This window comes from Monodelphis domestica, chromosome 8 (genome assembly GCF_027887165.1).
Source record: "Monodelphis domestica isolate mMonDom1 chromosome 8, mMonDom1.pri, whole genome shotgun sequence".
Classification (NCBI taxonomy): domain Eukaryota; kingdom Metazoa; phylum Chordata; class Mammalia; order Didelphimorphia; family Didelphidae; genus Monodelphis; species Monodelphis domestica.
The window spans coordinates 230,989,152-231,016,623 of NC_077234.1; the positions used below are offsets into that span (position 1 = coordinate 230,989,152).

General features: G+C 35.3%; 1 protein-coding gene across 1 annotated transcript; it reads left to right on the forward strand.

Annotated features, from left to right (window-relative positions):
- MSL3 (MSL complex subunit 3) lies at positions 1-25,806 on the forward strand. Its single transcript, XM_001365049.5, has 13 exons — positions 1-338; positions 2,558-2,640; positions 3,009-3,104; positions 3,389-3,489; positions 5,036-5,124; positions 6,197-6,319; positions 7,007-7,167; positions 9,679-9,837; positions 11,769-12,031; positions 13,629-13,738; positions 22,430-22,529; positions 22,850-22,934; positions 25,113-25,806. The coding sequence occupies exons 1-13, from the start codon at positions 237-239 to the stop codon at positions 25,210-25,212; spliced, it is 1,572 nt and encodes a 523-aa protein (XP_001365086.1). The 5' UTR covers positions 1-236; the 3' UTR covers positions 25,213-25,806.
- The last annotated feature ends 1,666 nt before the right edge of the window (positions 25,807-27,472 follow it).

The window sequence follows — 27,472 nt, forward strand, 5'->3', positions numbered from 1 at the left end:
GGGGGTGGGGGGAGCCGAGGGGCTGGCAGGAGCGAAGCCGACCGGGAGGCGGAGCCGAGGGAGGGCCAAGGCGGGAGGGGGGAAAATCCGGGCCGGAGCTGCCTTTTTCTCCGCCCCCCCACCCTGCTCACTGCGCGCCACCTCCCCCTCCCCACTTCTTTCTCCCGGCCCCCCCACCCCCACCTCGCGTACTGCTCCTAGCGACCTGGATTTTCTCCCTCTGCCACGATGAACAAATGAGCTCGTGCGGGGGAATGAAATTTAAATTTCAGTCAGGGGAGAAAGTGCTGTGCTTCGAGCCCGACCCCACTAAGGCGCGAGTCCTGTACGATGCCAAGGTGCCACTGAGCGGGGCGAACGGGCAGAGGGTGGCGGGGGGACTGGAATGGAAGGGACGCCGGCGAAGGGCGAGGGAGGGGAGTGGATGGAGATGGGTGCGCGGCTTTCCCGGGGCAGGGCAGGGAATTGAGAGGACGACGCTTTGAGAAGAGAGGGGGTAGAAAAATGACGTGCTCCTTCTAGTTAGTGCCAGGGAAAGGGCGCCAACTGCACCGGTGGCACCGGGCCGGCACCAACCGCTTGGGTGGGTGGGTAGGTCGGAGAACCGCGCTCAGCGATGGGACCTGCGCGCGCGGAAGCGAGCCGGCCGGCAGGTCCCTGCGCCGCGCGGAGGGTAGCGCGCGGGGAGGGGGGAAATGGTGGGGTACGCGCGGAGGGGAGGGGCCGGGCTGTGGGAGGGGCTGCGGTTTAGGAGACTGCGCGCGCGCTCCGCCGCGAAGCTGTCAAGAGCTTGGGCGCGCGCCGGTATCCAACACTCTCCTACCCCCCAAAAATAAAACTGGAGGGTGGAGCTGCGACTGCGCAATCCCGCGTCCTCAGTCTACCCGTGGAAAAGCTTAGTGCCAAGGAAATTTACCTACCCACTTGTTCTCTTTTTTTTTAACCTGCCTTTTTGTGGGGTGGGAGATACTGGTATAATTTGTAATTTTCCCACGTGTGGTTTTCTCTGAAGTGAAAAAAAATTTTTTTTTATGGAAATTACCTAGATTGGGGTCCTTAAACCTTTTTGTGTATGGCCTTGAGCTAGTCACTTAAACCTCTCTCAGCCTTAGTTTCCTCATCTGTAAAAATGAGTAGAAAAATAGCACCTACCTCACAGGGTTGTTGTGAGGATGAAATGAAATAGTATTTAAGGGCTTTGCAAACTTGAAAGCACTCTCTTTGAATGTGGTATCATAGACCCCCCCCCCCCCCCTTTGATAACATGGTGAAGCCTATAGGCCCCTTCTCGGAGTAATGTTTTTAAAGGCCCAAAATGTATAGGATGAAAAAGGAAATCAAGTATATTAAAATATCTGTAACTATCTATATGTATATCTGTCCATCCCTGTCTATCTTTATCCATCTATCATCTATCTCTTGTCTTATCTATATCTCATTTGTCCACCTATAGCTATCCATATATATATCTCATTTCTCATTTACCTCTGTCTCTGTTGATCTCTCATCGACCTATCTATCTCTCCCATCTATTTACATCATTTCTCTGTCTCTTTAAGCCATTTGTATGTCTGTGTTAAAAAGCCACGAAGTTCTTGGACTTCAGGATAGGAACCTGATCCTTAGGTTCTGATTTAGGGGAAGCCTAAGGCAAAGCTATTTCAGGTGGGAAAGTAACATCCGCTGGAGAAGTCAAATCATTTCCTTTCCCCAAAGCCTGTGAATTTAAAATTCTCCTGTGCCTCTTTCCAGCTCATTTCCTGTGTAACTTCCCTTCATTCTGACCCAGCTGCTGTTTTAACTGTTCTCTCTGGCAACCCTTCATCTATCTGCCCGCTTAACTTTTACTGCCTTGGGGCTTTTCCCTCCTGTAAGCCCCTGGTGTCTCTTGGGTACTTCTCCCCAGGACTACCTTCTATAGCCTTTCCCTAGTGGCTGCCTGTCCTGTATGACTTTAAAATGGGCGCTCCCAATATGTTCCTTGATGATGCAGCTTGACTCACCACGTAGTTTCCGCTCCCAAATCTTTGAAGCCTGTGGCAGGGATGTGCTGGAAGAAAATTCTCCTGTTTAAGGGAGCAGGATGTTGTGAATGAGAGGAGAGGGGGCATGGTGTACCTTGTCTTGGAGAAAAGCAGTAAAGGAAAAGTTGAAAGAGTGTTGTCATAATATCCAAGTCTAGCCTGGAAGAGGTGGAGTCCCAGGGACTACATCTCCCAGACTTTCCCAGGGCTGAGGCCAAGTTGTCCTGCCTGTAGTTTGGTGTTTTTTTAGTGATAGGTTCACTGGCCAATAGGGTGAAGAAAATAGCCCTGACTAAAATCCATAGAGACCAATTAGAAGATAGTTGGGTGGATACTTCCTATTCCTAGTGGGATGTATCCACTAAAGAAAAAAAAAAACGGAGATTTGGGAAGAAATTGTCATTTCGGCACAGATTTAAAAAATGAAAGAAACCTGTTAAAAATTATTTCTGGTCACTCTGAACAGACTCACAATTTCTCATGTATGCCTCCAAATATATAAGTGATATCTCACCTGTTTTTTCCTCTTTCAGATTGTTGATGTTATTGTTGGGAAAGATGAGAAGGGCAGAAAGATCCCAGAATATCTGATCCATTTTAATGGTTGGAACAGAAGGTAAGTATGTACTCTGGAATAAATGTGCTATGAGACTATAAGAACATTAAAAAACAAACAAAAAACTTTTAAGAAGACTTTTTACCAAAGGATAATTATATTTTCATTTTCTAAAGAATATTTGGAAGACTACACATTATTTTGAAAATCTGTGGATAGTTATGGAATCCTAATCTCTCAATATACTTTAAAGACTTAATTTCTTAATTATTTGACCACTTTCTAATTTTGTTCTTAAAATTGAGAAAAAAAATCCCATGACATCTCCCTCCCTGTCCCCTCCACTTGCTGCTTTTTTGATGTTGCTTTACTGTTATTTTAGAATTTTGGATATTTTTAGTCAGTTTTTTCTGCTTTTGTTTCCTCAGCTGGGATAGATGGGCAGCTGAAGATCATGTTCTTCGTGACACAGATGAAAATCGTAGATTACAACGTAAATTGGCAAGAAAAGCTGTAGCTCGCATGTAAGAATGTTAAATTCATGTCAGTGTAAATTTTTTTTATCCTATGATATATTGTACATTTAATATGTGAAAAATGAACATTTTAATCCATTAAGGAATTAATTTTAAACATTTAAATGAGCATGGGGCTATTTAATTTTGAATCAATTGATGAAGTATAGATAGTTGACTATTAGGATATTAAAAACTGATATTAACCATTAAGCTTGTATTTTAATTATTTTTCTTGTCTTGTAGTTGTTAAATTCACATAGATATAATTCAGTTAAAATTATCTTCTTTAGGAGAAGAAAAGGAAGGAAGAAGAGACGCTGCAGGTTGCCTGGTGTTGACTCTGTGTTAAAAAGTCTTCCTGCCGAAGAAAAAGATGAAAATGATGAAAACTGTGAGTTGGCTGATACACTAGACAATACGTTTACTCCCTTAGACTTATCCACCCACAAAGATGTGTCATGGTGAAGGAACACTGGATATAGGAGAAATAACTTTAGGTCACTTCAGTTCTCTAGGTATCAGTTTTCTCATCTCTTAAGTGGGAATAAAAACACTTGCAAAGCCTACCTTTTAGAGCTTCTAAAGTTCAAATGAGAGGATTTATGTAAAGCCTTCAATAAATATGAATTATTGGGATATAATGAATGTGAAATTATTTTAACCTCATTGGATTAAATATTAGTATTTTATATATCTCCATCACAGTTCATTTCAACCCCTTGCTTCTTTCCATTGTCTTCTCTTTTTTACTTTCTTCTTTCTCAGTTTCTGATGTGCTTTCCTTAGCATCTGTTGTATCAGTCAGTATTAAGTGAAAATCTTAGCTGCAGGGTCTTATTTTATTTAACACCTGTAGACTGTCAACACTGTGCCATTTTGCATTTGTGGATTTTAATCAAGGGGGAAAAAAATCAAAGGGAAAAACCCCCTAAATACTTGAATGGATCTTTGATCTTATTGATATAACTTTTATCTCCATTGGTACAGATTGTTACTCAACCTAGCCTTTTAATTCTGTACAATTCCTGCTTACACTGGAAATATTTTTCTAGATTTTTAAAAATTTGTAGCACATGGGAAAGGGTCACCTTTTATCTCTCACTCTTAGTATATGGCTAGCCTACCTCCTTTTCTGATCATATATTTCCTCCTTAATTCATATTCTTTATTCAAATTCTTATACATAGATATCATTGGAAATGGTTGTAGGCTACTTTTTTCCCCTACCAAATATCTTTCCAAATATCTTACCTTTGGGGTAACCCCCAATTTTTTAGTCTCCCAAAATTATGGTATTATTACAGGCTTCTCAACTATATATCATCATTAGAAGAACAATAATGTTGAAATGACACCTTTGATACTAGGGTACATATTGGAATCTTTGTACAAATGCATTACAGTCTACACATTTCTCCCTTTTCGACTCTAGACTGAGTTCATTATACATCTGTAACTCTTGTCATATGATGTGTACTGGAGATATTATTAACTCATTGGCTTGATCATTCTGTGTGTTATAGGATAGAAATAAGTATGTTTTAGACATGGGGGGGCAGCTGGGTAGCTCAGTGGATTGAGAGCCAGGCCTAGAGATGGGAAATCCTAGGTTCAAATCTGGCCTCAGACACTTCCCAGCTGTGTGACCCTGGGCAAGTCACTTCACCCCCATTGCCTAGCCCTTCTGGAACCAATACACAGTATTGATTCCAAGATGGAAGGTAAAGGTTTAAAAAAAAATAGACATGAATTTCATTGAGGAGGCCCTATGATTTCTTGAGCTTGATGAATTCAGAAAATTAATTTATTTTTCAATAAATTATAATTAAATTTTTTTGGTGAAAGTTTTTGGATAAGATGACTTTCACCAACATATTAGGCAGACTAGTGGGTTATAAGGTATAATGATAAAATATGATTTATGTTTGTTTTTGTAGCCATAAGTAGCTCTTCTGAAGATAGTAGTGAAGAAACAGATGAGGAAATAAGAAGTGAAGAAAGTGACATTGAAGAGAAAACCGAAATGGTAAAAATTTAAGACTTCTTGTTTTTGAAATATTTTTATTTACATATTTTAGAAGTAAGACAATATAAGTTTTTGTAACAGTTTAGAAAAAAAAAAGATTTACCTTATTTATGATACTGTGAGGGAGGTATTATTGTCTTTTTGTATTTATTAAAATATCCAAAAGTATTTGTTAAAGTACTAAATTTCCCTATCTAATTAATTTTTAAATACAAATGGATTTCCCCCTATAGTGTATAAAATACTACCTTTGACATTTGTAAATTTGAATGAATGAAAGAAAATGTGCTTACCATGTGCAAAATACCGTGTTAAGCATTGAGAATGCAAATATTTTCTTAAGACAGTCCCTGCCCTCCAGGAGCTTACTTTCTAATAGGGAAAGACAACACATAGAGAGGAATGGTGGCTATGAAAGGGAGCTTTATTCTGGAGAAGTGGAAAGTGAGATTAAGGTGAGATGATCTGGTTGGGATGGTAAGCTGAAACATAGTTTGAGATAAAGTGTGAAAATTCAGTACGATGGCTTATTCGCAAATTCATACGTTCCTTTACCAGTCACCTGGGGTAGGCCTTAAGATAGGAGCTCCAAAAATAAAAGATAAATTTTCTCAAGGACAAAATGGGCATTGATTCTTGAAGACGTAGGTATAGAGATCCAGTTTTAAGGTCCATTGTGGTAGGTGATGGTTCAAGTGAGAAGGAGCAAATCATTGGTATCAAGCAAATGGTGATATGGCCTGCAGCTGTTTACTTAGGTTGTAGAATTGTTTGTTGTATCTAGAGGCATCAGACGTCATTTTCTAGTCTCTCTAATTTTTCCCTCAGGTTACTGAGAACTCAATCTACAATGCTAAACAAGTAGTAGACAAATCAAATGCCAGTATTGTAGCCAATGATAGAGCAATGCCACCTTTGGGCCATTAACATGTATTATTAGGAATAGTGATATATTAAGAATTCACAAATTTAGGTATCTCATGGAAGTTATGACATCTTTGCAGTTTAAAAAACAAAATCTTCCTAGTATTTACTGTGTTAAATAAATATAAATGCATTTGTGTTGTTATAGAAAGAAGAACAGGAGTTTTATACAAAAAGGGACATGGAAGAAAGAACAATAAGTATAGAAATACCTGAAGTTTTGAAGAAGAAGCTTGAAGAAGATTGCTACTATATTAACAGGAGAAAACGCGTATGCAAAGGAGGATCTAAAATGGGGGGCAGCTTACATTTTAGATTTACTTCAGTTACATCTGACTGATTTTGACAATAACTGAAGAAAACTTTTAAGACTAGAGAATTTATGTTTAACATTTTTTTAATTTTAAAAATAATTCTTGTATCAAAATATTTAAGAATATTGTAAAATGCTAGCTCTTAACTTTTTTTAAATTACCTGAATGGGCTTGGGATAGTTTACAATTGAAAGAGACACTTCTGTAGCATTTGACAAATAGTCTTGTAGCTTTCTGTTGCTCTTTGTAATAGCCACAACTTTTATTTTTTTTAGTTCATGTTTTACCTTGACTTAGAGCTATTCATCATAGTATAGTTAAATTATCTTTCTACCTATGGCATTTATATTGTAATCAGCATAGAAATGTAGTTAATTGCTTGCCACATATATGGCAAAAAAATATGATTAGAAAATTAGAATTTTTATTTTCTTTTTGTTAGCTAGCTCTATTTTTTCAAGAGCATTTCTCTGAAGGTTTATGTGAATAAATTTGAGTATTCTTTTATTAGGCTGATAAGCTGAGTTGGAACAGCCTAAGTTAGTATTTTTTAAAAAATTGCTAAATAGCAAGTGATAGTGGTTTGTTGTCATTGAAATTATTTTATTTGAATGATTAACAATATAAATGTTTGTTTCTTATAGCTTGTGAAACTTCCATGCCAAACTAACATAATAACCATTCTGGAATCCTATGTGAAACATTTTGCCATCAATGCAGCTTTCTCAGCCAATGAAAGATCTCGTCACCATCAAACCACTCCTCATGTGAACATGAATGTGCATTACATCCCTCCAGAAAAAAAGTAAGTCATACTGCATCTGAAGTGTGCAGTTGCTGTTTCATAGAGTAGAAAAGGGAATTCAAAATAGTGTTGTGTGTCGAAGAGGGGTGGCATTAGTGTTTCAGATGTTTTAAGTTCCATTTTGCAATGATTCCTTCTCAAGTATATGTTTGTCTAATTGCTTCTCCTCAGATCATGGGTATCTTTGGTGTGCTTATTTTCTAAGAGAGGCAGCTTAGTGTGATTCCAAAGAACTCTGGGCCTGTAATCTAGAGAGGCCTGGGGTTGACTAATATTACTCTGAGTCTCAGTTTTTTCATGTGTAAAATGATAATATTATATTATTATTTATCGCAAAGTGGCTATGAGAAAAACTATTTGTAAATCTTATTAAGTTCTTTATGAATTTTTTTAGTGTTATATTAAGTTTTTAAGTATAATTAGTGGACTATTTTTTGTTTAATGGCACTTGTACCCCTTTGCTGCTTTTAATGTCTGTCAGTCCAGCTAATTTGTAAGTTTCTCAAAGCCTATCTCATTCATATCCTGGCTCTGCCAGTTGCAACTGAGTTCCTCATTGTAATTTTGCATATTATAAATGAAAGGTATAGCTGCTAACCCCATCTCAAACAATTTGTGAACTGAATTTTACCACAAATTGCTGCCATGTGCTAGAGGGTTCTCTTAATCCAAGATTAGTTTCTGCTAGATTTTCCCTACAGAGCCAAATAAAACCCCATTTGCCAGGGGCCAGCAGAACTATTCTTTTCCAAGCTAGGGAATGAAAGCACACTAATTTACAGCAGGTACATGAAGGTATCACAGAAAGAATGAAGTGGAGGAGGGTTTCCCCAGCTATTGGTATGTTCAACTCGGGTCTTGTGTTTCTGCTACAAAGAACATCTGCATTTGCAGTTCTTAGTATCACCACAATGATCCAGGCTATTGGGATAAGAAATCACTATCTGGTAAAAATTGTTAGGACATCTGAAAAGTAATTTGCAGAAACTAGGCATAGACCAATACCATACATCATTCACTAAGAGAAAATGTAAATAGATAAGTGATACAGACATAAAAGGAAATATTAAAAGCAAATTAGAAGAACAGGGAACACGTTACCTATCAGGTTTATGGATAGCAAAGGAATTTGAGTCAAGAAGACATGAGTATTGGCCATTGTGAAATGTAAAATGGATATTTTGAATACATCAAATTGAAAAGTTTTCATACAAATAAAACAAATGTTGCCTATGTTAGAAAACAGAAAATTGGGAAAAAATTTTTATAGACAGTAACTTAAATAGAAGTCTTATATCTAAAATTTATATAGAACTTTGTCAAATTTATAAGAATAGGAGCCATCCCCCAAATGATAAATGGGCAAAAGAGATGAACAGACAGTTTAATGATAAAGAAATCTAAGCCATATATAGGTATATGAAAAAATGATTATCTATATCTCTACTGACTAGGTAAATGCAAACAAAAACAATACTTAGGTATCATCTCATAAGCAGATTGGCTAAAATGACAAAAGTGAAAAATGACAAATTATGCAGGGGATGAGGAAAAATATGCCATTAGTGGAATTCTGAATTGATCCAACCATTTTGGAGAGCAATTTGGAATTAAAGAGAGCTATAAAACTGTGTATATCTTTAGACCCAGCAATAGTATTACTGGGTCTATTTCTCAAGCAGATCAGGGAAAAAGTAAAAGAACCTGGGTATTCCAGAATATTTTTATGGTGACAAAGATCTGGAAATCATGGAGATGTCCCTCAATTGAGGAAAGCTAGACAAAATTGTGGTATATGATTGTGATGGAATAGCACTGCACCATTAGAACCAAAGAGCAAATTAATTTTTTAAAAGCCTGGAAGTAACTACTTGAGATCATGAAGAGTTAAATGAGTAAAACCAAGAGAATATGATATACAGCTACAGATTTAATATTGTAAATGCTCACCTTCAGAGGATGAAATGAGAAGTAGAAAGACATAATCTATCTACAGACATATGTCTGTTTGCGAGATGATGCTTCTATGGTGTAGGGAGGGAAGTGAGAGACTCGGATACCTGGAAATAAATTCTATTAATAAATAAAATTTTTTTTTTAAAAAAGGACTGTTATCCAAACACTAGGTACAATTGAGTTCAGAGATTTACATTTTTAGAAAGTTGGCCACTAGGTGATGAATTTTTCCGGTCACACCAATATATGAAGATTACTAAGATATAAGAAAGCTTATCTGCAATAAATGAAAATATTTGTTAACTGTCTTCTGAAAGGCTAAAATTGTCATTACTTAGGATTCATTAGATCTTTATAAATTCAAAATATTAGCTTATTTTAAAATTTGAGGACCTTTTTGAAGACTCATTAGAGTAAGGGAATTCAAAACATATTTTTCCTGTTTATATCCATTTTGTGGTATTTATTCATGTAAGAACAATTTTAAACTGCCATATTTAACCTTTAATTTATAAACTATCTTTAAATTCTTTATTTCTTTTTTTAACATCTCAGCGTTGAGCTTTGTAAAGAAATGGTTGATGGATTAAGGATAACCTTTGATTTTACTCTACCATTGATTTTGCTTTATCCATATGAACAAGCTCAATATAAAAAGGTGACTTCATCAAAATTTTTTCTTCCAATCAAGGAAAGTGCAACAAATACAAATAGGTAAGTATGTATATTATTTTGTTCAAACAATCGAAATAAAATAGTTGAAATAATTTTTACAAAAATTTATTCTTGAGCAAAATGGCTACCTGAATATTTGATCTTTTCTGGACACTGTTTTGATATTTTCAGATTGATATCAAGATTAACATTATAGGGGGCAGCTGGGTAGCTCAGTGGATTGAGAACCAGGCTTAGAGATGGGAGGCCATAGGTTCAAATCTGGCTTCAGACACATCCTAGCTGTGTGACCCTGGGCAAGTCATGTAATCCCCATTGCCTTGCCCTTACTACTCTTCTGCTTTGGAGCCAATACATAGTATTAATTTTAAGGCTGAAGGTAAGAGTTTGAAAAATAAAAAGTTTAACATTATGAAGTATAATCTTAAGTGTCATTTATCTTTTTTATATTTTTTGAACATCTTCAATGAATTTTTTTTTCCAGTTAGGAAACAGGTTAAAACCTCCTAAAAACATATAGCTCATTGGAGGGGAGTGTGGGTAAAAGAACCACACGCTTACTCTCTTCATAATTTTTGTTCCTCTTGCTATGTCTTAGTTTCCTGTCGTGAAAAATCTTTAGAGTTTACAGAGAGAAAAAATTTTTATATGTAATTCAATTGAACAGATTCCTTTTAAACACCTAAAAAAAGCTTTGCCCTCAAGAAGCCTATCTTGCTTGTCTCTGTCATGATTCAGTGTAAAGCACTGGATTTGGGTCACAGATCCTAGATTCAAATATCTATTTAGTTACTTACAACCTAGGTAATTTTGGTCAGGTCATTTAATCTGTCTCAGCCTTAGTTTGTATATAACTCAATAGATAGAACCCTGAGCCTAGAGTCAAAAAAACAAAACAAAACTACCTGAATTTAAGCCAGCCTCAGACACTAGCTTTGTGACCCTGTTACTTAACTTCTGTCTGCCTCAGTTTCCTCATCTGTAAAATGGGGACTGTCATAATGCCTACCTATCTGTGTTATTTTATATTAAGTGGGACTATAAGGAGGGAATAGAAGAGATCAGTAAGTAGTATGAGATAGCCAACAAAAAATTTCATCTACTTCACAATTTTGCCTAAGGCCAGTATTGTCAGTGCAAGTCAGAATTACCTTTACTGCATGTACAAAATGCCCATTATCTTAGGGCATTTTCACTAAAGAATTGTTATGTTTTCAAATAGGGAGAACTGTTACCAAACATTGCTTTGTGTTTGCTTTAGCTTCTTCTTATTAAAATTTTGTAGGAGAATGGCTAAAATTCATCAGTTTTTTTTCCATATTACACATAATAGTTGTTTGGGGCATTTTCAGCAATTAACTCTTTAAAGCAAAGCACGAGTGTGTATAAAATACATATTTTGTGATCAATTTATCTATAAAAGAAGTCATGATCTCAAAAGTTTTATTTATATATTCCTCAGGATTCTTGGAAAAATTAGTGAGATATATTTTTAGAGTTAATCCTTCCAGGAGTCTTTCATTACTGTACTTTTTGATCACCTGCCTGTAAAATATAGATAATACTTGTTGAATTTTTTCAAAAGTTTGTTGCAAAGATCAAATGAAATAAGGTATGTAAAGTATTTTATAACTGCAAAAATTTGGCCTCAGCTATTTTAATAGCTAGCTGTGTGACCTTGAGTAAGTTACTTAACCTTGTTTACTTCCATTTTTTTCATCAGTCAAATGAGTTGGAGAAAGAAATGACAGATCACACCAGTATCTACCAAGAAAACCCAAATGGGGTCATGAAGACTTGGACATGACTGAAATGATTGAACAAAAAAACTCTTCTAAATAACAATATTTATTATTCTTTTCATTTGTGTCAGTGTTCAGGAATAGCACATGATTTAAAGGAATAAATATTCCTATTACCAAAAATACTTTGATTAGTATTGTGGCTGATACATTATTTTTCTTCTTTAGGAATCAGGAGGAACTGTCGCCAAGTCCACCCTTGTTAAATCCACCAACTCCTCAGTCCACCGATAGTCAGCCTACTACAGGAGAGCCAGCAACACCCAAAAGGCGAAAAGCAGAACCAGAAATGTTACAATCTTTAAGACGTTCTACACGTCACACATCCAGCTGTGACAGGTTGTCTGAAAGCAGTGCTTCTCCACAGCCGAAGCGACGGCATCTTGACACATCTGCCACAATGCCAAAATTGTTTTTGCATTTGGAAAAGAGTAAGTAAAAACTTTTTATTAAGTAATTTTCTTCATCAAATTAAATTATTAGAATCTTTTATTTTGACTTTTTTATTCCTTTTGGCTAACTGAGTTCATGAATACATCTTGCTGAGTCTTCTATTTTTACAAAACATAGTTTAAAACTAGTTTTAAACTCCAACTAATAAAATATTTTAAGAGTTAGTTTAAGGATTATTTACTGACTCCTCAAACTGGGTTTCATTTAAAACTTAGAGAGTAAATCATAATTAAACTCAGAAAAATTTAGTAAGTAGTTATAGAATGCATCACATTTTACTAGAATGATAAAAGTAGAAGACAGGTTTCTTTATGAGTTTACATTCTTGTTAGAGTCAAGGTCATTCTTGGCCTTAATTGCACTTTTCTTTTTCTCTATGAAACTTTAGAACAAATAAGTAAAAACTAGCATGTAATAAAATGTAGTTCAGACTGCATACATTAATGTTAAGAGAAAGGTCAGAAATTACTGTAGGTCTTGCTTCATGGAAGGAATTTTGAGCTGAGTCATGAAAGAAATGGAGGTTATGGATTTATGGAGAAGGTATTGCGGGGTGAGAATAGTTTAGGAATATGCAAATAGAATTTCTCTCTTTTTTTATTCAAAGATATTATGTTTTCCCAATTACATGTAATAGCAATTTCCCAAATACATGTAATGGCAAATAGGATATCTAATGGCATGAAGAAACAGCTTAGCTCCTTTAGTTTTCCTGGAGTTCTGTGCTTGGGCATAGTGAGAGGTGAAGCTGGATGAGAATGGTAAAGTTGGATTAAGGAGAGTTTGATTTCATAAGTGATAACTTGTTCTAAATTATGGTAAAGAAAAAACAAAATAATTTTTTCATGTGTATAACATGAACATGATGGGATTGATGCCCCATCTCTTGACACTTGCTATTTGTGTGACCTTGGGCAAGTCAGCCTTTCAGCCTTCATTTACCCCTCTGTAAAATGGGGCAATAATGGAGGATTTGTTACAGTTGAGATAATAAATAGAAAGTGCTTTGAAAAGCTTAAAGCCCTATGTAAATGTTAGTTTTTATTGTTATTTAGTTCTGCCTTTGCAAATCAGATTTGTGAATTCAGTGACTACATTCCTAATAATGCTGATTCTAAGGCAACATTTTTGTTTAAGAATTAGTTAAAGGAACCCATTTTTACCCGAAGTAACTTGTGAGCCTTTTGCTCCATCTCATCTAAGTTCAGTCCTTTTATCTGGAGTTTCTAGGTACAGTAACAGCTTGAAATAACAAGCATTGTCTAGAACAGTGCACACTGCTATCAAGAAAACAGAGAGAGGAATTGAGAATATCCAATAATAAAGCCCCAAAGAGGTGCAAGTTATAAATGAACTAAAAAGCCTACTAAGTGATATACATACATATATGTCTGTCATTGTGATTATCACTTGAATAATAACAATTTTAGATTTATTCTTTGTGGTTTTTAAAAATAGTTTATAAAGCTTTAGTAGCTTTTTACTTTACCATATATACATATACTTGTTTAATTGAATTGAATGTATAATTTGCAGCTGAATTAACTTATCTTTTTTTCCTACATCTTTTGGAAGAAACCCCAGTACATAGTGGATCATCCTCACCTATTACTTTGACACCTAGCAAAGAAGGGAGTGCAGTGTTTGCTGGCTTTGAAGGTAGAAGAAATAACGAATTAAATGAGGTAAAGAACTAATATTTTGGAATTCATTATCATTAATAGCTGAAGGGTAAAATGTTAGTCTTAGAGAGTTGGTTCTGAGTGTTTAAATAACTTTGCCTGGATCAGACATGCAACATATGTCAGAGGTAGGTCTTTTTTTTTTTTTAATTTTATAAACCCTTACCTTCTTCCTTGGAATCAATACTGTGTATTGACTCCAAGGCAGAAGAGCGGTAAGGGCTAGGCAATGGGGGTCAAGTGACTTGTCCAGGGTCACACAGCTAGGAAGTGGCTGAGGCCGGATTTGAACTAGGACCTCCCGTCTGTAGGCCTGGTTCTCAATCCACTGAGCTACCCAGCTGCCCCCCAGAGGTAGGTCTTAAACCTAGGTATTCCTGGTTTTAAGGTTGGCTTTCCCTCCTTTATTCCATGCTGCTTTGCTAATATATTGAGGTTCCAGTGTAGCACTTAGGCTGTTTAGGTATTCTTCATTTTTGATACTCAAATGGCTACCTTCTCTTTAGTCTAACCTTTCAGTAATATCAAGGGAGCATAGTAAGTTCAGTTAAGTCATTTTCTATTGTGTCTGACTTTTCGTGACCTCATTTGGGGTTTTCTTGGCAAAGATACTGAAATGGTTTGTCATTTCCTTCTCTAGCTCATTTTACAGATGAGGAAACTGAGGCAGAGTTAAGTGTCTTGCCTAGGGTCACACAGTAATAAGTGTCTGAGGTCAGATTTGAACTCGGGAAGATGAATCTTCTTGATATCAAGTTCAATGATCAATCCACTGTGCCATTTAGTTGCCTTGAAAGAACATACAGATATAATATTCCATTTTATTTACTCACATGGTCACTACCCTGGGTCAGGCCCTCATTTTTCCTCTACTGTGCTATTGTAATAAGCTTCTAACTGGCCTCCTTGACTCTGGTCTCTCCTCTTTCAAATTATTCCCCAACATGGTTGCTGGAATGTCTTTATACTGACTGTCCCCTATACCTGGACTACAGGGTCTCTGTTTATGTCAAGCAGCCCAGGTGTCACCTTCTACGTAAAGCTTCTGCTGTTCTCATCTGTTTTTGCTCATCTACTCCCACTCTTCCCCAGCCAAATAACTTTTTTAGTTGTCTATTTTGGGTATATACTTATACTACATGTGCATATATATCTCAGAATAATTTTTTTTTTATATTGGGAAGCTAAAGTGTGATTTAGTAATCAATCAGCAAATATTTCATGTATACAGTATATAAGGCATTACACAGAAGAGCATATGACACAGCTTATATCTTACCCAGACTCCAAACCTTTTGTCCAAGAGAGGTGTTTGGAAGCCTACTACAAAGCTGAACTTTGGAAGAGGGAGCACTTCTACATCCAAGAAGAGTTTTTGGTTGTGAAAATCACAATTATGATTTCTGCTTTGACAAGGAAGATCATAGGCTTTTGGAAGCATTGTATTCCTAGAGTCTCTTATTCTTTCGGTAGCCCTTGAGCTCTGAGGGTAATAGGATGAGGAAGAGTGGTAGAAGAAAAAAGAATAAGGAAAATAAGTCTTGGAGCCAAGGAGAAAGGACACTATAAAAATAGGAGGAGCTGTGTGAATGACCACAGGGTACAAGGGTGCTGGTTTGAGGGTCAGGGAACCCTAAAGTCTCTTCTAGTACTAAAATATGATGACACTTATTTAATTAAGTAGGTGACATTTTTTGTTCTTTTATGAGAATTTTGATTTAACTGATGTGTGAGTGCTTTCCCAAAGATCACAACTGCTTTTTTTTTTTTAAACCCTTACCTTCCTTCTTGGAGTCAATACTGTGTATTGGCAGAAGAGTGGTAAGGGCTAGGCAATGGGGGTTAAGTGACTTGCCCAGGGTCACACAGCTGGGAAGTGTCTGAGGCCAGATTTGAACCTAGGATCTCCCATCTCTAGGCTTGGCTCTCAATCCACTGAGCTACCCAGCTGCTCCCTCACAACTGCGTTTTGTGTTAGTATTTTCTCTTCAACATTTAATGGCTCTCTTCCTCTCTCTCTCCCTTCCCTGCAAAAAACTATATTGCCTGGTAGCCAACTTTCTGGTAAAGAGTTTCTTTGAGCTTAGTTAAGGTATTCTCAGATAACCCTTTTGAGCTTCATAAGGACTTTCTACAGGATATTCTCTGCTGGCATAATCTTTGATAGCAATCCCTGGTCATCACTGGGCCATGATGACACAGCAGAGTAAGATTTTAGTGTGGAGATGCATATAAAGTATGGTAATTAGTTAGGATTTTTACCATGGCTTCCTTCCCTCTATTCTTTGAGACAGTTTCATGAGCTGCTTTGGCCAAAACTTTTCATCGCACGATGGCCAGACCTTGGGTGATAAACCTCTCTGATGAGCCTTTCATGGATTTAGAACTGGAAGGGACCTTCTTGATGACCTTCTTGTCTGTGTAATTTTGTGCAAGTCACTAATATTCTCTGGGCTTTAGTATCCTCATCTACATAATGGAAAAATTGCACTAGGTTGGCTTCGAAGTTCTTAAGTCTTCCCCACTATACAGATTAAGAGACTGAGAATCAGAGAGATTAAATGATTTATCCAAGATCACATGGGTGATATCTCAGGTTTTTTAACCTCATTTTTGATGTTCTCCTCACTGAACCACAGTGTGATGGTAGATGGTACAGACCATACCAGATTATGTGTGAATCTTCACAGCTTAGAAGCACCTGTCACAATTTGTACCCTATTGTGATAGCTTTGAAGAAATTAGAGCAACTTCTGTACCACTGAAGCCTTGGAATATGATTTTAGTGGAAAACATGAAAGGAGAACTAAAAATTATCTTATGGGGTAGAGGAAAATCAGTATTAATTTCTTTGAGGATATAGAAAATGCAGGTATAGTAAATTTGGCTTAGACTATAGCAGTTCTGAAACTTTCCTACAGTGGTGGAACCCCTCAGATTAAATAACGATTGATTGAATCTTTGTAGTAAAATATTCTTAAGTAATTATTTTAATACCTACTTACATAAAACATTAAGTTCATTTAAACTTTACAGCATTGCTTGAGAAACACTAAAATAGAACATTTGATTAAGGAAAATATATACAACCATTTCTTTTCACTACCTATATTTTCTAGACTTTTTCTGAAGACCTAAAATATCCATATTCCGCTCTACAGGATTGGTTCACCTATTCCTTTTCTGAAATAGTAAAATGTTCTAGTCCACTGACCCCATGTAAATGTCTATGTTTCATCTTGACAATGTGAGATTGCCATCTGGTGGCAACAGGGATAACAGAAGCAAATTGCCTTCTTGCAATTGTCATTCTCATTGTCTTTTACACCCAAAGTAGCTGTTGTCTTCTTTCTTTAATCTTCTTTTCTGAACATAGCTTTAAAAAAATAGGAAAGCAAAACAACAAAAAATACTGGTTTATAAACCAGCTCATTCAATACTCCTGACATTTTTATTGTAAAACACCATACTTTTGTATTCACTTTCGACTGTTTTTGTTTCAATTTATTAAGTGTCTGGCATGTCAGGAAATACTAGGTGCTGGGGATACAAAGATAAAAATGAAGCTGCCCCTTATTGCTTCTGACAGACAGCTTGATGGCACAGGAGATAGAGGACTTTATTTGGAGTCAGGAAGACATGGGAGCAGATATAGCCTCAGTTATGAGATTTATGATCCTGGCATATCAACTAACTCCTGCCTACTTCAGTCTTCTCCTATGTAAAATGAGGTAATTATAAATAATACATTTACCTCCCATGTTATGAGGAGTACAAAATGAGATGATCTTTGTAAAGTGCTTTGAAAACCTTAAGGCATGATATAAATGCCAGCTGCTATTGTTATTGTTATTATTATTAAAATGCCCGATAATTTGGAGAGTCAATATGTTATATTGGGAGTATCAAAAAATATAATTTAAGTTGAGCTTTAAGGTAAACAAAATAAATGCAAAGTACTTGTAAGAGACAAGAAGTAAGGAGGAAGTACATTTCATTCTTAGAAAACAGCCTATGTAAAGGCAGATAGGGTGTCATAGATGTGATTAGCTTGGCTAGACAGTAGAGTATATGGAATAACGTATGAAGTCTAGGAAGATATGAAGCTAGGTGAAGCTAGGTTGTAAAGGTTCGAAGTGACACACAGAAATTTATATTTGATCCTAGAGGTAATAGGGCAGCTGGATGGTACAGTGGACAGAGTGATGGACTTGGAATCAGTCTCATCTTCCTGAATTCAAATATGGCCTTGGACACAACCTTATTTGCTTCATTTTCCCCTTCTGTAAAATGAGCTGAAAAAGGAAATGGCAAACCACTTCAATGTCTTTGCTAAGAAAACCCCATATAGTGTCACAAAGAGCCAGACATGACTGGAAGAACTCACAACTGAGGTAATTTAAGGGAACCACCAAAGTTTATCATCTCTACCAAACTGGTTGAGAAGATTGTCTGTAAATCCACATTTGTCTCTTCAGATAACTTTTCTTACTTTTTGGAATTATTTGTTTTTAGGGTTTCATTCCTAGAATTGATATATTTGCATTCAAATTGGTAATGTGTTGCAGTGTTGCAGTCTACTTTTGTTGAAAATGCACCTTTCCATCATTATCCTTAAGTTATTTGTAATATTAAGTTCTCAGAGTTTATGGGTTTTCTATGAAGTGTGTTCAGTGCCACTGACAGTATATAGATATTAAAAAGAAAGACTTTAAAAATGTTAAGCAGTTAATGAAAGTAGGACTAATGATATCTTATGGATAGTACTTTAGCTACAAAGTGATTTCATGGCATATCATTTAATTTTTCCAATAACTCCTTGAAGGTGTATAGTGATAATAGCCTTTTTTTTTTACATATTGGGAAATAGCCTCATAGTACTTGCTTTTACAGTCAGATTACTAGTAATTTTTAGAATCGGAACTTGGTCTTTGAGTTCTGACACTCACGTCTAGTGTTTTTGGATGGCTACCAAGTGATTTATGATTCTACAATGAAATATATTACAGAAAATATCAGCTTCTGTTCTACTAGGGGAACAGGGATACTTTGTATTTGTAAGTAACTATAAAGTATATACAAAGTATTAAGTGATTTCAAAAGGAAAGAACATTAATGACTAGAGATGAGATATTGATAAGGCTGAGTGTAAGAAGTAAAACTTGAGTTTTATCTTAAAAAATGTTAAGGATCCCAAAAGGTGTGGAGGTAAGAAAGGAGTACGTTCCAGACATCAGGAACCATTCTTATAAGGATACAGTTAGGAGACATAGTGTCAAGTGTGGACAAAGAGCAAATTAACTATATTGGAGAGTAAATTAAGGGGAGAATATAAAATAAAAGTATAAAGGTAGATGAGAGCCAGGTTGGAAAAGGCTGAAATGGCAGCCTGAGGAGTTTGTATTTTAACCTAGGGATGATAGGATTGAGTATTTTTGAGCAAGAAACTCAATTTGACTTGGTCAGACTTGTGTTTTAAAGGTATAAGTTTGGTAGCTATATATCAAGGTTGGATTGAAGAAGGAAAGAACTAGAAGCAAAGAATCCAGTTAGGAAGTTATACAAAAATAAGAAAAAAACAAAGTATGCTTGAACTAGAACAGAGGGCAAGCAAATATAGAGAATGGGATGGATTTGAGAAAAGTAGTTATTAAAAGTTTTGGCAAGATCTGCTAACTGCTTAGATATGGTAGCTATGTGACTAGAAGGACCATGGTTCCTTTAATGGACAAAGAAATTTTGTAGGTGGACATTGGGTTCAGTAGTTAAGAGACTGTTAGTCAACTTGGAGAGAGCAGGTTCAGTTTGATGGGTTTAAGGGATGGTTAGAAGGCTGATTGTAATATTGAGAAGGTTAATTGGAAGTGATGAAATAGAGAATGAAAATAGATGACCCTTTAAAGGAGTTCAACTTTGAGAAAATGATACCATTTATTAAAAAAAAAAAGATAGCTTGAAAAGTTAGCAAAGTGATCTGGAGATTTTCTAAAGGACCTAGAAAGGTATTTCACTTAGTGAATAAGAAATGACTGAAGATGACAAAAAAAGGGGAAATTATTGCAGGTGAAAGGATTAGTCTCAGTTAAATTTTCTTCAAAGACTGAAAAAAAAAAGGAGAAAGAATGGAGGTGTGACGAATTGAGGTATTGAGGAATGAAGTAGAGGAAAAGAGGAAGCTCCAAATCTGATCTCTGTGGTTCAGGAAAGTAGAAGGTTATGTTCTCTGTTGAGAAGAAGGAAGAGGTTATATAGGAACCTTCAGGAGAGAGATTTGATGTAGTTGTTATCATGGTAAAGAGAAAGAATATCTGCAGGAGGAGTGAGGCAGAGGAAGATATTGAAGTCTAAGAACTTTTTTGCTCAGAAAGGATTTCAGTGTGATAAATTATTAGGGAAGAGAAATAGTTATGGGTTTTGATCAGACCAAAGTTATATAGCTGATGAGTGAATGTGGCAGGGGAAAGGTGTCATGGGAGTTTAAGAGGTTGATGACTTGTGTGTTGAAGAAGACATTAGTGGCGTATATTAGAGTCCTCAAGTATGAAGGCAATGGCTGGGTGATATTATAAAAGAGAAATAGGAGAAATTATAAGCAGTTATTTCCTGTCTCCACTATCTGACCTAATAATAGAAATGCTGGAACAATAATAGAAGAAAAATAAGAGAATATGATTATGACAAAGATGAAGCAAAAATGTCCACTATTACAAGTGCTACAGAAAGGTCTCTATTGGAGAATTACTGGGAATATGGAAAAACTGTATAGAATACTAGAATACAGACTAGGTTTAGACCAACTTCTTATATACTACAGAAATTTTAAAAATGTATGATCTAATTAATTTTTAAAAAGCACACACATTTAAAAAAATAGAGGAATGAAAGGTTACATTTTCCTCAGCTAAAAATTATGGAAGAATTTGTAACCAGACATAGGATAGAAGATCATATAAAAGACAAAGTTGACCTTTTTAATTTCATGAAAATTTTTTAAAAGCTTGTGCATACACAAAATGCATATAAAATAAACTAATTGTGGAGGAAAAGAAATCTCTGATAAAAGCATAGAGCTTAAAGAAACTTTTAGATATCATCTAATCTTATGTATTCCTTTTATAGAAAAGGAAACTGAGGGCCAAAGAATTTAAGTCTTTGCAAAGATCACACAGTAAGTGTGGTGCTGGAATTTTAATTCAAGTCCTATTATTTCAAAGCCAGCAATCTTTCTATTGAACCATGCTATATCACCTGAAGGGAATTGACACAGATTGGTAAAACTGAAAAGCCATTCAGATGCTTAAAAGATATGAACTATTTTCAGAATAAGACAAACTATAAATATATGGATTTGGAGTCAGAAGACCTGGGTTTGAATCCTGACTTTTTTTTTGGTCATTTTAACCTTGGACAAGTCATTTCTCCAATGACTCTCATCTGTAAAATGATAGACTAATGACCTCTCCCCCAGATCTAAATCTTTGATCTAATTGAAAAAATGTTTAAAATTACTAATAATCAATGAAGTAAAAATTAAAATGAGTATACTGTAACACCTCACATCCATCTAATTGGCAAAGATGGAAAGGCGGGACTTTGGGAAGACACACACTTATTCTTTTCCATTTGGAATTCTATAAGAAGATTTTATTAACTCTTTAATTCATACTCTTTGATGCAATGATCCTACTTCTGCTTTTATTTCCCAAAGGAGGTTAATGATCACATGAGAGATATTCAAATGTACTAAAATAATTATAGCAGTAGTATTTACAGTAGCAAAAAGGGGGAATTATGTCTAGCAGTGGAACAATGTTTGAGCAAATGGTACATGAATGTAGAACAAAATCTAAGCCCTACAAGGATAAGAATTGTTTCATTTATTCTATTTCTCTCTCCTTGTTCCTAGCACAGTGCCTGCTGTAGATTAGGTACTTAAATGTTTGTTCATTGACTGAATATTAGCAATTCAGAGAAACATTGAAAACTATGGAAAATGATGCACAATAAAAAAGCTAGCAGCATTGTAAGTGAGGACAGTGCTCAAGAGGAGTGAAACTTAGATCAAATGCTGTGGCCAATATTGATATCAAATAAATAAAGTTAATGTATTGCATCCTTTCTGTTAAGAAATGGAAAACTATTAGGGCATCTGGGTAGCTCAATGGATTGAGAGCCAGGCCTAGAGAGGGGAGATCCTAGGTTCAAATCTGACCTCAGACACTTCCCAGTTGTGTGACCCTGGGCAAGTCACTTCACCTCCATTGCCTAGCCCTTACTGCTCTTCTGCCTTAGAACCAATACACAGTATTGATGCTAAGATGAAAGGTAAAGGTTTAAAAAAACAAAATGGAAAACTACAGAAGTGAAAAGTGATGTGTATTTGAGCTTCCACTTACTCTCTCGGGAAGTTTTGTTTAACTGTTTTGAGAATGTACTTTTGGTAAGTGGTTTTGGGAAATTGGAGAAATGCATGCTGAGTTAAATATATCAACAAAAGCATATTTTCTGGTCCCATAAAACTTAGGGGGAAATTTGATTTAAAAAATTACATCTTTATTTTATATGACAGAATTGAAATGTCTTTGCTTATTCCTGTGCATTTTTACAAATCTTATTTGTAGGATTCTTAATTTTAAAGTCTTTAAATAAGTTTTTAATAAAATAATCATGAAGCTTTTAAATTATTACTTTTAGGTGCTCTCCTGGAAACTTATGCCAGAGAATTATCCCCAGAGTGATCAGCCTCCTCCTCCATCATACATTTATGGGTCACAGCATTTGTTGAGAATGTTTGGTAAGAGATTCTGGTGCCTTTATCTTTTAATGTTTTCTCCAATTCAGAATTCTAGCTAATGATTTAGGTTTGTTTTGATATTTCCATCAGTATTACATAAATCCTTAGTAAATGTTGATTTTTAAATACTCAGAATTTTTTTTTAGAAACTATTGGTAGCTAAAACTTTATTTAAAAAAAAAATACAAGTTTCATCAGAAATGTAAGGAGTAGAAAATCAAATTCCAAAATAAGAAAATTAAAGGTGAGATAAGGATAGACATCTACTATTAACTACTTTTGTTTGGTTTATTGATTGTGGGTTGTTTCTTTATTTCCAGTAAAACTTCCTGAGATCCTTGGGAAGATGTGCTTTTCTGATAAGAATCTTAAGGCTTTGGTTAAGCACTTTGAACTCTTTCTGAGGTAACTTGCCTTTTCTGTGTAAAATATATGCCATCACTTTATCTTATCTAGGATACATTGTTTTTAATAATTTTTAAAGCAGTTTTTTTGGGGAATTCGGATTGTTTCATTCTTTGTATCTATATGCTCAGTTCTTATCCCTTTGCCTGACGTTTAATATATGCTTTTTGATTGTTAAAGCTATTTTGTAAAATTGTCCTATACCTTCATTTGTAGTTAGAGTTATCTTGTATTTGGCTTTTGTATCTTTACATAATTCATCTTATTTCTCAATCAGTATATTTAGTGTACTTGGAGAATCCTCTATAACAAGTGGACTAGGAAATAATATGTGACTTTTTAACTTGGCCTTGAGGAGTACATTTTACTTTTTCCACATAAGGATAGACTCTAGGGTATGATATGAATCTGAAGCCAGTAACTATGAAAATATAAAATTGAGAGCAAAATCCCTATTTTGAAATGAAATTTATTTTTCTCTTCACTTTCCTCCAGTTTTTCCTGTGTGGGTGTGTGCCTCCATTCTCTTTCTTTTCCAATATGTCCTCCACCTAGCTGCCAGATTGATATTCCTAAAACACAATCTGACCATATCACCTTGTTCCTATTGCTTCCAGGACAGAATACAAAATCCTCAGGCCATGTGTAGGTTCTACAACCCAACTGTCACCTACTGTCCATTTTTATTTCATATTATTCATCCATTTTAGGCAAACTGGCAAGCTAGATGTTGCCCATATTTGACATCCCATCTCCTGATACCTTCCTTTTTGCTCAGGTGGTCTCCTATTTCATCCTCTTCTCTACCTCTTGATACACCTCAGATTCCATTTTCTAAATGAAACTTTTATTGAACCTCTCCCTCTGGAAATTATTTTGTATTATGTTGTTTATATTTTGTATTTAGTTATTTATATAAGTTGTATTTCCATAGTGAAGTATAAGCTCCATGAGGGTAGAGACTATTTACCCCCCCCCCAAAAAAAAACCTAGTTTATTGCCCTCACACAAAATGGATTTAATATTTGTTGAATTGAACATCAATGAAACTGAAGTGCAAGAGAAACTTTCGGGCCAAGCACTATGAGAAAATCAAGAGGAGAAAAGGATCACTTTCATTTTGGTTGGGAAAAGACTTAGAGGAGCCTTCATAGTTGAGGTGGTACTTAAGATCCGTTTTGAAGGAATGAAAGATTGACAGAGATAGAAGGAAAAGCATGAATAAAGTATAAAGATTGGAATGGGTAGAATGTGAATGGAGACGCATGTAAAGTTGGGAGTAGTTTGCAATACAGCTGGAAAGGTAGGCTGAGCCTAGATTGTGGAGGATTTGCTATATCAGGATTAGGAGTTTATTCTTTATATAGTATTACTATAATAATAACTTGGATTTATAAGTGCTTTCCAAATAACTCAATTTTATCCTCTCAACAACAACACTAGGAGGTAGGTGAAGTTATCCCCAGATAAGATGAGATGAGGAAACACAAGGTTACATAGTGTCTAAAACCAAATATTCATTTCTTCTGAGTATTCATTTCTTCCTGAGTCCAGGTCTGGCATTCTATACAGTGTGTTACCTAGGGAATAGTTATAAGTAGAAGAATAGTGAGGTTATAATTATAATTATTGCCACACAAGACTTATCTGGAGGGAGGCATCAAAACCCAAATTTTACAGATGAGAAAATTGAGATTGAGAGGGTTTAAGTAACTTGCCCCAAATCACATAATGAATTATTAATTGAGTAGGTTTAAACTGAGGTCTTCCTGACTCCCACCCCATCATTCTAGTCATTAAGCTATCTTATCTCTGCCTTTAGGCTCATAGTATCAGAATCAAAATTATTCCCCTTTCACTAAAGAATAGACTTTAGAACAGAGTAGAACTTAATATTTTGCTCAACTATATTATGCTTTAGGAATTTATTTGATGATAATATTCTTATGAGGTATAGTATTTGTTTTTGGTTGTTGTGATTCAGGCAACTTAGGGGGAAAAATATTTCTGAAATTTTGAATAAGTGTTTTTTTTTGGTTATTTAATTTTCCCCTTATTAGACTTTAGTTTGTGTTTGAAAGACCTTATAATATTGAATATAAAAGTTCATCTGAATCATAAAGTTGTAGTAATAATGTTAAAACTAACATTTCTTTCAATTTCCTCCCTTTTTTTTAGGTTTTTAGCTGAATACCATGATGATTTCTTCCCTGAGTCTGCTTATGTAGCTGCATGTGAGGCCTATTACAGTACCAAGAATCCCCGGGCAATTTACTAAAAGTAAAAATTTTTTTATGAAAATATGAAAAACATTCTCCATATAGTGATGTTTATGCTGTCACTTTGACAAGTTGATACCAGATGAAAAACTAATGGAAATAGCATGGTTTCTCCTTTTAGATAGATCAAAAAGAAACCAAGACAGCTGGACTCTTTGGCAGAAATGGATCACTTTTTTGTCTGAGTTGCCCAATTACTGCAGTATGAATTTCTCTAATATTTCTTATAAATATTGGTTCTAGATGTTTTAAAAAACTTCTTTAACACTTACTGCTTAGAACTGCATATTTTCTCTTTTAAAATGCAATATTAGCAGCTGTATTAATTGTAGAACATTTCGTAAAAATGTAAATAATTTAACTTGATTCAGCAAAAAAATGTGAAGTTGAAGTTTATTTTCTTGCCATGGAACTAAGACTGTTTATTCTTAGGAGGAAAAATAAATGTCCTGTGGATTTTATTTCATAATTGCTCTAAGAGGGAAAACAAATGGATGGAAAAACCCATAAATCAAAACTTTTGGTTTTTATTTCTGGAAAAACATTTTAAGTTACTTGAATAAAATATTGCCTTTGTTTTCAGACTAATAGAAGACTTTTGTTGCAGTTTTGCTTCTTTGGGAGGGGATAGTATCGATTATAGGAGAGTCTTCTGTCTTACAATTCCTTCCTCCTTTTTTTGTGCTAGTTACATATTATATTCCTTGTGTTGACTTTTGTGGAAATTGGGGGGGCTATTGCTTTTCTTTCATTCTACTTTTCCAGCTATAGTACTGCTGGAGAGGCTATTGGACACATTGCCCACTTGCTTCATGAGCAGCTAACTTGGCCTTAACCGTTGGTACTTTCACTTTTTGTTTTCCTTTCTTTAGATGGATAGAATTGAATATCCATGTCCTGTGAATATTAAATAGCATATGCCTTTTAGACTACAACTCTGTCTTTTAGTTCTTTAAATTAAATTACTTTTAAAAAGGTTCCATAAGAACACAAGATCTTTATAAAATGGTTAGTGATGTTATTGTAGCTATTGTATCAATTTAGACAACCTTTCTTTTTAGGGATACATTAGTTGCTACTTAAAAAGTACATTGGTTGTCTGATTTCAGAATAGCAACTCCGCCCCTTCTAGTTTAAAATGTTTATGTCAAGATTTTTTAAATCATTGTTCAAGAGGTTCTAACAGCCAGCTGACTTGTGAATAAAAACAATGGCTTTGACTTAGAAAGTTATAATTGTTAAATATTTCCAAATAAAATGAATTCAGCCTGATTAGGAGTGTTCATAGTCTCTTATGAATTGAATTTAGGCTTAACTCACACTTATTTTGACAATGAAATTAATCCCTTCTAGTTCATTCATAACCATCCTTACAAATAGATTCATAACAGCATATATTGATGTTTGAGACTTTCACAATATATTGGGTAAAGCAATGTTGTTGCACAGATAAAAATTTGTTAGTGTTTACTCATAATGTAGATCAGATCATTTATTACTCCCCTTTGATGTTTATGATGAAGAAACTAAGTCCTCTATAGGTGACTTGATGAGCCAGGATTCAAGTGTAGGTCTTCTGGTTCCAAACCCAGTATTCTTGCCTCTGTACCAGAGAGCCTCATTTTATGTTGTGAACTAATGCAGCCAAATTTTGTTCATTTGTTAAAATTTCATTTTGTTCTTGTTGAAATGATTTTCTGCTTAATTGGTTTCATTAATAACTAACTACATTTGAGTACCTTCCATCTGGCATTGTGAGAAAGTATAAAAGAAAAAAAAGTAAGTTGTTTGCAAATGACTTGAGGAGACAATGCATATAAAACTGGAGAATAGTGTGATGCATCATCACTGTCCCTTGTGTGGTAAAGGAAAAGAGCCCGGGATCTTTAAGTTGATTGCTTGGGCCTGAATCATAACTCTGTCAGCTATTATTGTCTTTTGTGGACGAGAGAGGTGACAATGAACTCATTACTTGGCAACTCTGACCTTCAGTTTCCTTATTTATAAAAATGAGAGTTGAACTAAATGTCTAAGGTCCTGGTTTCAAATCTATGGTCCCATGATAATCCTAAAAATTGGATATTCTGAGCAAGTGTAACTCTTGGTGCATCACTAGATGGCAGTCATAGACTACTGGCTTAATTTAATTCAACAATAGGAGCACTAATGTTTAGTGCTCTTTAAGATAACTTGCCCGAAAGTTCCAGGACATACAGAAACAGATTATTTGATTGAATTCTTTGCAAACATACTGTCCTA

Coding starts and splice junctions, on each gene's coding strand:
- MSL3 (XM_001365049.5), top strand. CDS start 237: ATGAGCTCGTGCGGGGGAATGAAATTTAAATTTCAGTCAGGGGAGAAA. Junction 2,641..3,008: donor TTTAATGGTTGGAACAGAAG/GTAAGTATGTAC, acceptor TTGTTTCCTCAG/CTGGGATAGATGGGCAGCTG. Junction 3,490..5,035: donor AGATGAAAATGATGAAAACT/GTGAGTTGGCTG, acceptor TTGTTTTTGTAG/CCATAAGTAGCTCTTCTGAA.